Below are 12524 nucleotides of genomic sequence, written 5' to 3'. Positions count from 1 at the left end.
CACAACTGCAGCACACGGTTATTTAGTTATTACATGTACCTACCTATATTTTACCTATATAGAATACATACACGCCTATGTACTCGTATATCTGTATAATGTATACGCCCTGCGGTATAATGCAACAATAACTTTGGCGCCATTGGTATACTTACGACAAAGCTAAGAGATAAAATTAAATGTCCATGTTTGTGATATGTTCATGATTTGGACCGAATTCTGTTGTGTTTCTGTTTAAAATAACGAGTTTTTCGTGCAACTTATAAAGAAAGTATCCACAACACTATATCGACTGTCGTAAAAAATCCAAAAACACTGCACCGGACGACGAGGGATGATAAAATCGCTATAGCATGGAGCGCTCAATTAAAATTTATATGATGTTGCAGTGTTAACGCACAACCGCGTTTCGGTAAACTATTCAGCAGTTGTAACGGTAAACAAAAAACACATTTCGAGGGCTCTTTTATCCCGTAAAAAGAAGATTGTTATTTTTAATTTGAAAAACTATTGTAATTATTTTCAAATCTATAAAATCAATATCGGCGTCATTCTATACTTAGGTACACGTTGTTATTTGTAGTATATATACAAGTTACAATCAAGGGCGTAGGCAATAAATTATCAAGGGAGTTAATAATACTACGTACTGACTGACTTCGCGTGAGAGTCGGTAGTTATTTCTTTACTGTTTAATTGCTTACTATATTTGAGCATGGACAAACTGTAGGTGATGTTAGATAATCCTGAAGATAATAAAATACGTTAACCATAATATTTCCACCGTGATTGCCATAATATACATACCAGTCGTTGTGCACAGATGATTTGCGTTTTTTTGTTTTCCAAAGATAACTTGTAACATATGCATCTTCATAATGTGTTTTAAAGGATGAATTAGAAATAAAATCCAAAATGACTGCATATAATACTCACTGCAGATTAATGATATTAAAGTGCTTAGGAACCGTCTCTCATAGTCCACTTAGAAATGTATTTTTGTTAATTTTTAATTGCAGAAATAACAGTAAACAGGGTTCAACTTTTTTTTTACTCACACAAGGATCATTTTTGGGAATTCGGTAAGTCTCGTAGACTTCTTAATCAGCAGAATGGCTCATAATTTTTTTTTTAATTAACACGCGTAATATTTTTAACATTATATACCTACATAATAGGTACTTCGTATAATACATAGGAGATAGAATCAGTGAATTAATTATTTAACTTAACTAATACTGTATTTCAGTGTTTCCCATAGGACCATACACCAATTTTCATGGTTAATTATTATAAGTTTATAACACTTTCTAAAAAATACATAATTATTAATAATTATAACGTTAACATTATAATTAACACTCTACTCCTAATTACACCATCAAATATGTACTTGGTAATAATTCTAACCCATTTGAGTAGGTGGTGTTTGGAACTAGTCTTCTCTTGTAATGGGTGTACATTTTCCAAGTAAATAATAGTATAAAAAAAACGGTAATAATAAAATGTTTATTGTAATCAAAATAGGTACACAATATAATCAACTATTTATTTTTAGGTTAGTAAATTTACTATACCTACAGTTAACAAACTGAATTAAAGATATTTTTTATTTTATAAATATCAACGCTACCTATTAAATAGTACAAATGTATAACCTAACATTAAAATATTAAAAGACACACATTCTTACTCTGCTGAGAATTCAAAAAAATTATTTTTTTGTAATTCTTATACTTATCTTTCTATTAAATCCAATACCGTCATCTAACCGTCATTTGTCGATAACTTGTAGTTTATTTGCATACACATAATACATATTGGACGTTATGCTTAATGGCGGCTCGTCAGGGAATGCAATGAGGCTCAGCCTCACCCTACTATTGTAAATAATAAAAAAGTATACTATGTTATATATGTAGTTATTTCCTATTGCCTTTAAGAATATTATATTCAGTAATAATTAAATTTAAAATAGAAAAGTTTTTTTTTATTATATATATTATGTATCCAATGAAATTTAACAAAAACTATGACAGAAAATGTTCGAGCCTTCGTAGAACAATAGAAATTAGAACCACAGATAAGATAAATTAAGATTTTGATTGTATCTTATATTTGGTGGAATGATCGCTGAAACCTAAAGCTGGAGAGTGTCGAAGAGTTTCGAGAGGTTTAATATATTTTATCTCCGATTTTCGGTATGATTATATAAATAATATAATATATTATATAAAGTGGAGAAGTCGAAAATTGTTTGATGAAACGAGGCAGAAAGATTTTTGCCTCCGGGTAATGCTAACATAGTCCATTAGTCATTTACATCTAAGATAAAAATTGGAATAGAGAGATAGTCGTGTAATATAAACTTTTACCCGTAATACTTTTATCACTAACTAAAAATATCATTTCTTATAAAATAATGAACATTTTATACTTTTACTTCATTGTTTTTTACATCATTTGTTTGTGGTCTATAATAATTTATTAATATTTAATAACAACGAACTATTATAAAGATTATGTTTCCGTATAATGACATTAATATAAAGTTACAAACACCATTTTCCCGCCGTAGTCAAAATAACAAACATGAGATATTAAACGACGGTCGCCCCATAATTGTAATAAATAATTCAAATATTCAAATGCAAAGGTATGTTTTCATTCTTTTAAGGCATTTTGATATGATTCTCAAAAGTGAGTTCTTATATAAATTTTGAAAATATCTATCTCACCCCTCATCCGGTCCACGAGTCGTCAATGATTATGTTAAGTACACAAATTCAAAAATATAGTACTTTTACTCATAAGTCTAGTTGAACCGAAGCCAGGAAAACTTATAATAAATATTAAAAGGAACCTAAAGTAATATTAAAAACAAAAAAATACAACATTTAAATGAACTTATGAGTGGTATTTAATTTAATTAATCTCCTGTCCCGTACATAATTAGTAATTATTACTCAATGAATTCTCGGGAAACCATAACTGATCTTGTACTTCATCCTATTATCATCGATTATAAATATTAATACACTTTAATCAATGATATACATTTCATTATGTATTTTAGACATCTCTAAATTAGTAGGTATTGCGTTATTATTTAAAAAAAAAAAATGTTAAATTGTAAAACTTATCATTAACTGAAATCGAAACAAGTGCCTATGTATAAAAGTATTTTACATATTTTGTTCAATTTTAATTGTTAAAAAAATAAATTGTATACACAGAAATAAGCAATTCAATTATTTTGTATTTCAGGGGATTTTTTAATAAAAACTATTCATACGAATAAATAAGACTTCAAGTATTTATTTAATATTGTGAAGATGTTATAATGATACGTATATAAGTTATAGTAATCAGTACCTATATGACGAAATATAAGTACAAATTATAATTTATTCTGTAGTATATGATACTTGGAGCTAATATGCCGTCTTCAAAGATAGTTAAATAAAATTAGATGCAATTGTCTAGTTGATATAGTTGATATAAATCCTATTTGTAGTAATTATTCACCTAATAAAAATTATTTTCAAATTTCAAACAATGGAAACTGTTAACTTCAATCGTAACGTACAATGTTGAGTATTGCAATCGAGTATGCGAAATCATTTAACGAGCGAGTAAATTAATGTAATTTTGGAACTTGTTTAAAAAATCGGGTTATGTTTTTCTTTACGGAATGATTTGCGTAGCAGTTTCGGATCTGTTTGCGTAGGATATTACCACACAGCAGTACCTATACAACTAAATTATTGCGGTGCGACGATAGTTTGGATTGTTTATTATAATTATTTTTTTTAATTTCGAGAACTATATGCATGTGATATATACGAGTCGCGTCCGTCCTAATCTTGGCTTTCGGCAAAAGGTGAGACGGACGAATGGACATTTCGTCACCTCGCGAGGACGACGGCGACGAATAAAATGTACAATATAATGTATAAAAATAAATAAATAAGTATAAAAAAAAAAAAAACGAAAAACGAAAAAACACCGGAACCTGTCACCGTTACAGCGCGAATCTGGGGTAATGTGACATCAGTTACGGCGGAGATCAATTTTATCGTGTGAAAGGATTACAACACGCCCACTTGCCTCCTCCTCGACCCCTCCACCACCCCGGTGCCACCCTTCGCGTGCGCGATCACTGATTCACCGTTCACGATAAATTGCCCCTCCGCCGGCCGCAACCGCGCGCGTGGAAGACCGGCAGTCGTCTCGACGCATCGCCGTCACCCTCCGCGCCACCGCTGCCGATCGTCCCTAGCGCCGTGCAACGGTCACGGGGTAGGGGAACACACAACGCACTGCACATCGCAACGTGTGCGCGCGTCGTGTGCTGCACTCAGACGGTCCCCCTGGAAACGGAGCGCGGCGTCCACGGCGGCGGCGGCAACATCACCAGTCCGGACTAGCGATGCCGGTGGTTTGACGTCCGCGCCGCGCACTTTTCACCCGCTCTCCACGCGTACTATGCTCTTCTATTCTTCCTCCTTCACGTCTTTTTGCCCGTCTTTTGTCCCGCCGCCGTCACCGCCGACGACGACGACGACGGTCCGACGACACATCCGTGCGACATTCGCCCCGTCGGACGACCTAACCCTTCCTTCTCCCATCCCTTAACACTGCACCCTGTCCCTTGTCCGAAGCAACTGCGTACAATTCCACGCCGTCTATCCTCGATCAACCGACGATCCCCTCGAAAGTGCGCTTCTCGTTTCGGTTTTTTTTTCTTTTTTCGTCCGTCTACACGCTCTCTGTCTATCATCTTTACATACACTCATCTATCTTCCGATTTATCTTTCACACTCTCATTGTACATAACACGTAATAATAATATAATCAAATATTTTATGTGCATTAGGTATATATTTATAAAATAAATTATAGTATACCGTTGAACGCACAAATATATTTTATACATATATATACATGTAAAAAATCATCCACAACATAAACACACACATTCATACTACCATAGTTTTTACGGTCTGTTAGACCGTTTTTTTTTTTACTTAACGAATTTAATTTACACGTCGTTTTAATATTTGTATTTCGTGAAAATAATTAAATATACCCCAGTGCGGCGCGTATTTTTCGAACGGTGGCCATTGGAAATTTATGGGACCCGCTCTCGCGGATGCAAGTTGTACAACCGTTTCAATGAGAAATGGAATCGTTAATAGAGGACCAAAACAGACCGGCGGAACTTTTGTCGCCATCGAGAGGAAGGAGGAAACAAGCAAAACCACAGCGGAAAAATGGTGAGTGTTTTGCACGTTTGTTATTATCTATATATATCTAGTGTAGTTTGGTGTGTAGTATTGGTCAACAAATATTTTACTTTTTATCGTATGCAGACGTAGAGTCATACGTTATTTGATCCTATTTGTCAATCTTTTTTAATTTCGTCGATGAACCCGCGAAGTGTTTTTTTTCTCTATGCGTTTGTAGATAGATCGTTAGATCGGCCGAAGATTTTTGGGGCCATTGTATTTTTTAACCCTCTTTGATGCCGCGAGGGCGGTCACACGGTCGCCGCTGGCACGTGCTACTACCGGGCAACATGGCTGCTGCCGCTGCCACCCACGTGTGACGTCACCCTCTTACCCCTAAGGGTTCACCTGTTTTTTTTATGTTCACCCTACTAGATTGTATACAACAAATGGCATTTGCAATTTTAAGGGCGTTAAATACATTTAGGATTTGTTACGACAATGAGTGTTGCTGATTCACAACGGTCTATTTTTTTAACGCTGTAATTAGATCACTACATTTAATACCTCTATGGTATTTTTAGTTTTTTCTTTTTGTTTGAGACGACACTAAAATTTAAAAAATTCGGTTATCCAATCTGGTTTTCAAATAATTAGACAACACTATAATGTTTACCATTTTTGTAAACACAATAGTAAAAACAATAAGTATAATATAATATTATCAATAAAATGATAAAACATATATATATATATATATATATATATATATATATATATAACTAAATTATGGAATAAAGAATTAATTAATTCGACGAACTTGAAAAATTAGCTTATGCCCATATTCATATGACATTTTAAAATAAAGTTACAAGCCAATGTCTTTTCAAATTATGTTATAACTCTTGTTTTTTACTCTTAAAAAGTATCAAATATTTTTTAAAGTAGGTACATTTATAGGTCATACATACAACATTACACTCGAACTATTATTTTAAACGGTGTATTTATAAGTAATCTTCAATTAATTAATGGATAGCTCATATCTACATTAATAACAAAAACCAGTGAAATTCATAAGTTTATTACATAATTTTTTTTAAATATTATACATCTGTAGATTGCAGAATTCTGTTAGTTTTATAAAAAAATGTTTTTTTATTTAAACTAAAATAATTATTTGGTTGATCAGAGAGTAAAAGCGCAGAACACAATTAAAATTATTTTATTTATTTTAAGTTGATAATCTATACAATTATGATCAACTTGTGTCAAGTTAAGATTTATTTAAACTTGTATTTACTGATCAAGATTACAAATTATTTAAATTTAAGAATAGGAAGTATTAATTTACAAAATATAATAAGCGTTTATCAAACAATTCAATGTCGGTTTTAGTACACAGTTTATCATTGTTTGAAAGTTGAATGTGTTAACGTTATAATTTAAAAACTCTGTTTTATGTATAAAGATAAAATACCGTTATTTTTTTTAAAATGATTTATAATATATTTATGCAATGCACATATTTTTGATCTCTGTAACTAAACTAACGTAAATAAATTAACACTACTATGCTTGATAATACAATATGTAGTTAGCGGAAAAACTTAAGTCACTTAAAATGGTAGGACTCATGATAAGTTTCTTTCTGTTATATGTACGATAATTATATTGGACGTATGATACATCATTGCAAATTCTTAAAATCTTGAAATGTATAATTTTGCTAAGATATTAATAATTTTTAATGGATTTTTAACTTATTCCTGTAGTTAAAAACGTTGCCAGAACTTAATTAGATATATTGTTAGTGCATTCTTTTGGAAATCGTATTTATTCGTTTACTGTCAGTTTCAATTAATTTTTTTTTTTGTATTTTATAATTTATATTATAATTAAATATTAAAAGTTGGTAACAGATCGACGAATTAATTAAGTCAGACGAATTATATTAACTTTCAAAATGTATATTTAATCAAATATAAAATGTTATATAAAAGAAAAATTACTGTGGCAGTTATTCTTATATACGAATATGTACCAATGGGGAAAACTCATGTCATACTGACAAAAGTTTTTATTAATTTCATAGTTTTTGGTTTTTTGTCGGACCTGGTAAAAATGACGCATCATAATACAAATGACGTTTCGATGTAAATTTGTCCAGCATCAGCTAGGAGGGGGCAGCATTTAATTTAGCTTGTGCGTCCGTGATGATCAACCGTGCGAAATTAATCATTCGGGGGACGTCAACCTTCCCCGCCGTCCGCCTATGGGTCCACTGATTTTTGCCACGCGCCCTCCACACCAGGTGAAACGAAAATACTTGTTTTATTTTTTTTGCCGTACTATTGTAAACCTTACAATAACACAACCCCGTCTGTTTACTCCCCCTACCGTAAGTTTGCCAAGTGAGCGCGGGGAAGGGAGTCGGAGAAAAATAGAATTTGTATCAAGGGTCATTTTTAAAGCGGTGGATTATCGACAGCTCCAGGGCGAATCCGTTTTTAAATATTGTCCGGGGGGAAATAACGAATAAAAGGAAGCGAAAAGGGTCGTCGGTCATATACGCGTGCAACCGGCGTTCGCAGGCTATAATAACCGGCGCACGCGCGCAGTTTTTTTTTTCGTATTCCATTTTATTATTTTTATTATTTTCATTATGAACCGGTAGCGATAAACCTGAGCGGCCTTTGGGCCAGGTGAGAACCCAAGTTCCAACGGTCGTTGCCCGTGTATATGTGTGTGTGTATGCGTGTACGTGTGTGTAACAAAAACAATGAACAGTGTACGAGGGAATAATACCTATTCGATCAATTAAATCTTTACTAAGCATTATCACTCATCTCAGCTGAATAATCTGTACGTGTTCGTATGTAAATATTATATACGCGTATTAGACTCATTGGGTACGTGAGGTGAATAATTCTATAAATAATCGTAGTTATAATAAATATTATTATTTCCGTAACTTTACATAATTGTATACGTTCGACGTGGTGCGGTGGTGTTGGCGGTATATAACTGTTTTGTCTGTGTGTGTGTGTGTGTGTAGTGTTATTGATGAATTTATAAATATTTCATAAAATGATCAATAGAATATAAAGTTATAGGAAATTATTGGACAATGACTTTACGGTTCATACTCAGTTCCTCGATAACTAATTCGCTGAAACCCAGTTGGCCGCAAAGAAAAAAAGGAAGCGTTTCAGAAAATTCATATTTCGCCGACATATTAAGTGAATAAGTTATGTCGTGAGATTACGACATTGGTTGTTGACAAAATTACTGACGTAAACGTTCAAAATTAATTCTGAAAGCAATCAAGTCTTGCTTGTAGATGATAATTATATTCATAGGATTCAAACGATGTTAGTTTTTATCGAATACATTTATGCAGTGAAATATGTATGTAAATAATACAATAAATAAATTCTTTGTTTGGAGTAAATATAGATTTGATTTATTTTATATATTATTTTATATTTTATACTTCATTTTTTTTTTACTTGTGTTTAGTTTAAATATCTAAAAATTAGTGCTGTCAAAGTGGGGGTTTGTTAGCCAACTGGATGTAGGCGAATTAAGTGTCGGTAAACTGGGTGTAGGTGGATTTAGCGTCTTCGAACTGGGAAATCATTTACTGTAGTGTAATGATTATAAATATCGGTGCTTTAGCCACTTGCCATTTTGACAATTTGTATTTGCACAACACTGTTTAACACTAAATAAAATTATAAATATATTTTTACTTCAAAATTTAAATTCATAGCTGTATTTTTTATTATTGATATAGTTTTATTTTATGGTTAAAAGTTTCAATCTTTTAATTATATAAAAGTATGTACTTTAATTTATTTTAGTTTTATTCTGGTAAATTTGAATATAAATATTAAACCAAAGTTGTAAATTAAGTAAGCATCTATATAAACTTATTTCTTGTATTGTTTGTAAAAAGGGGTTCGTTTCTGTTCGTCTTACCCTTTTGATTCTATCCCTTGGCTTAAAATACAAGTATGTATTCTGTTTCACAAACATTTACATACACCGAGGAATCAAAAATTAAAAATGCATTCTTCACAATGAATTATTTATCTAAGAATATTTATTGCTGTTATTATTCATATATAATATTTTATTTATATTATTATTAAACTATAATTTAATTCAATTATAACTACTAGTCAAAAGCAGATTTATAATTTATTGTTTTCATAAGTTTGTATTGGTTATTTAACAAATATAATAATTAGTATACTCGTATATAAATTATACATAAAATTATAGAGAGTTTAAAATTTTACCTATGTAAGATTTTATTAATTTTTTGGTGCTGTAGAATAACAATCTTTTTAAAGCACATCTAAAATATATATATTGTTCTTTTATTAGTTTAGAATACAAAATTAACTATTTATTTTATGTCGGTGGTTTATGTTACGTATTTATCTATGGTTTTAAATGTTGAAAAATCTGAACAATTAATTGCATTTTAAAGTGTTTAACTGATTTTAAATATTGGTATTTGCCTAGATTGTTGTAATAATAAATTATTATTTTTGTCCAATAATAGAAATACTTAAAAATCATACATTATCTATTTTATGAATCATATTACTTTGAAATAGTCAGTTATTTATCCCGTAGTTTTTAGTTTGATAACGAAATTATGTGAAAAGTAATAATATTTCAAATAAAAATACATTTTTATGGTGTTGATTTAGTAGTCTATAATATAGCATTTCATATAATTCATATAATTTCAATATTTTTAAAGAAAAAACAGTTTTGATGGGTAAAACTTATTGTTCATTTAAATATAAATGAAAAAATATATATAATATTGGAATATTATTCGTAATGCGTTGGTTTTTTCAGCAATCTTAAATTTTTAACAGAACTTACAATTTTTTCTCTAGATCTCTGTGATTGTTTTAAATTTTTAAATGATGGTAGTTATACAGCGGGTTGCTTATTAGTCCTTGTAGTTGTTTGTTAAGCGAAATAATTTCGAAACGTATTATGTAGATATTCCTGTCCAAGCAATACAGTGTTAATTAAAGAAATATATCCGCGTAGATATTTATGGAATAATATAGGAGTATCTGGTATAGGAGTATATGGTTTCGAAAACCTATATGTACTCAAACAAAATATACTTCAGACACTGTGCGATCGCCGCGTCGCGTATACTCATTGGTGTTTCGTGGTGGAGAATGGAGACGTGTGTGACGTCATACACACTTGAGTGCCTCGATTGATTTAGTGCATCCGGCCAGTTTCTTTTCGTGTATACGTTTTTATGCCAGGTGGGTCTAAAATATTATTATTTTTCGTTATAACTGCCCCTTGCACTACCCTTTCCATCAACAGCCTTACGAGCGCACGCGCACACACATACACACACATATATATGTTTATATTTATATCGTATTATACACAGCATATTTGGAGGCCTAGTTACAATATGGAGGGACCGGTTAAAACGACAATTATTTTTTGAAATTATTTAAAGCACGTAAACAAGAGAAGCGTTAATTTACATAGGTCGGAAAGAAGAGTGGGGAGCATTTGTCGTCTGAAAGCAAAGGCGCACGCGCTACAATTTCGTATTCATTAAGTCCGTCGGCCCATTTGAACATTTAGTATTATTTTTTTATTTAATTTTTAATTTGACAACGGTACCATGGTACGTGTGAGTCTCGAATACGTGAGTAATGACGACGATCTGAACACTCATACACACAAGCGAATGTGTGGGGTTAAACTGTCAATGAACGACGACGGAAAATAATATACCGTGTAAGTGGCTGCTGCGGAACGTGGTCGTAGGAACGAGGAGCGGACGAAACACGACGCAATGTAATATTTCACCTGAAATACTACCAAATGCACTCTGTATATGTGCTCGCGACATATACGTGTAGTCTCGTATAATATTATGTACGTTCGAGACGCCGCACGCACTCGCACACGCGTGTATTCGCACTACGTGCATTGCTGTCAAACGCAGAATCCGGAGCGTATGGCGACATCGACACGTGCACACGGTGTATATTATACGAAAGTAATAATAAATGGTCTTGTTTTGCCGCGCATCGATTTATATAGGTACTGGAAACGTTACCAAGTAGGTGGTCAACCTAAGGGGGTCGGGCAAGATTGGCAACATTAAGAAGCTTAGGTCTCCATGGATTTTTGGAAGTTATGATGTAAAATAATAATCGTTTTAATTGAGTATATACGTTTAAAATGAATTGGAATTTTATTTTTAAGTTTCGTTTGATTTAAATACCAATCGAATTTATCTGGCTATTAGTAGAAAACATATGACTTGCGTTTGCGCAAACCGACTCAATTCGCGCTATGGTGTTTACATAAAAAGATTGTGCACAATTAAATCAATAATAATTTTTATGACGAAATTATTTGTTCGTAGCGGAGTGAAAGTTTTCTATTTTCTATTTTTAAACGTTTAATTTTAAAATAAATTTAACTTTAAGATGTATCGTTCAACTTTTGCTTATGTATATTCGTCAAATAATGAATTTCAAAAACTGTCATTCGGACGAAAATCAATTTTAAGCAATATTTCTTATATGACTCGTACGAAAGGAAATTAAAGTTTGAACATGTATTATGTACCTAAATATTCTTATGTATTATTTGAAGACATTGTGAGAGCGCGCCCTCGACGCCTGTGTAAATGGTTACCGTGTATACTCGTACATATATTACGTGTGTGCGTGTAAATTACTTATACGTGTTCTCGTGACGTGTTGACGGTTGCGGTCGGTCCGTCGCCTCGTCGACGAGAGGTACAAACCAACCGACGGCCGACGGTGTAGTTTACGCGCGCGAGATTTCGCCGAGTGGGGCTATTACGGCGGAGCAGTGTGGGTGTCGCATGGGAGAGTTCATGGTCCCCCGAGATAGCCTCACCTGATTCTCTCACAATATCGTTGTGCATTGTACACTGCGTGTGTGCCATGTGTTTTTTGTATTTTCGTTTACTTCTTTTTTTTTCGCTATATGTACATCGTACAATGTATTAATATAGGTATACTGTTATTTTCCGAGTTTAAATGGCGACGTGTGTGCCGTTTGCGCGAAGCATTTTTTTAAAATCAAAAATGTATGTTCTCTGCAAGAGACGCAAAGAGAGTACTTCACATAGAATTTCACGATATATATGTATGCATACCAATGCGGTGAAATCAAACCCATTGTTTGAAAACAATATATTCAACAATTTTTTTTTTTTTTATACATCCAAAACACCGAATCAAT

At 32.4% G+C, this 12524-nt stretch overlaps 1 protein-coding gene across 1 annotated transcript in view; it reads left to right on the top strand.

Moving 5' to 3' along the window:
- Positions 1-4388: 4388 nt before the first annotated feature.
- The window catches only part of LOC112686610 (zinc finger protein 1), a 174764-nt gene continuing 166628 nt past the window's right edge, over positions 4389-12524 (top strand). The window contains exon 1 of the mRNA XM_025558981.1: positions 4389-5279. Within this exon, the coding sequence (XP_025414766.1) occupies positions 5186-5279 (94 nt within the window). The 5' untranslated portion in view covers positions 4389-5185. The remainder of the gene's footprint in view (positions 5280-12524) is intronic.

Source organism: Sipha flava, unplaced genomic scaffold (genome assembly GCF_003268045.1).
Source record: "Sipha flava isolate LNK unplaced genomic scaffold, YSA_version1 317_pilon_pilon, whole genome shotgun sequence".
NCBI lineage: Eukaryota > Metazoa > Arthropoda > Insecta > Hemiptera > Aphididae > Sipha > Sipha flava.
Note: the sequence above shows the minus strand (reverse complement) of the source record. Positions and strands in the feature narration are given on the sequence as shown.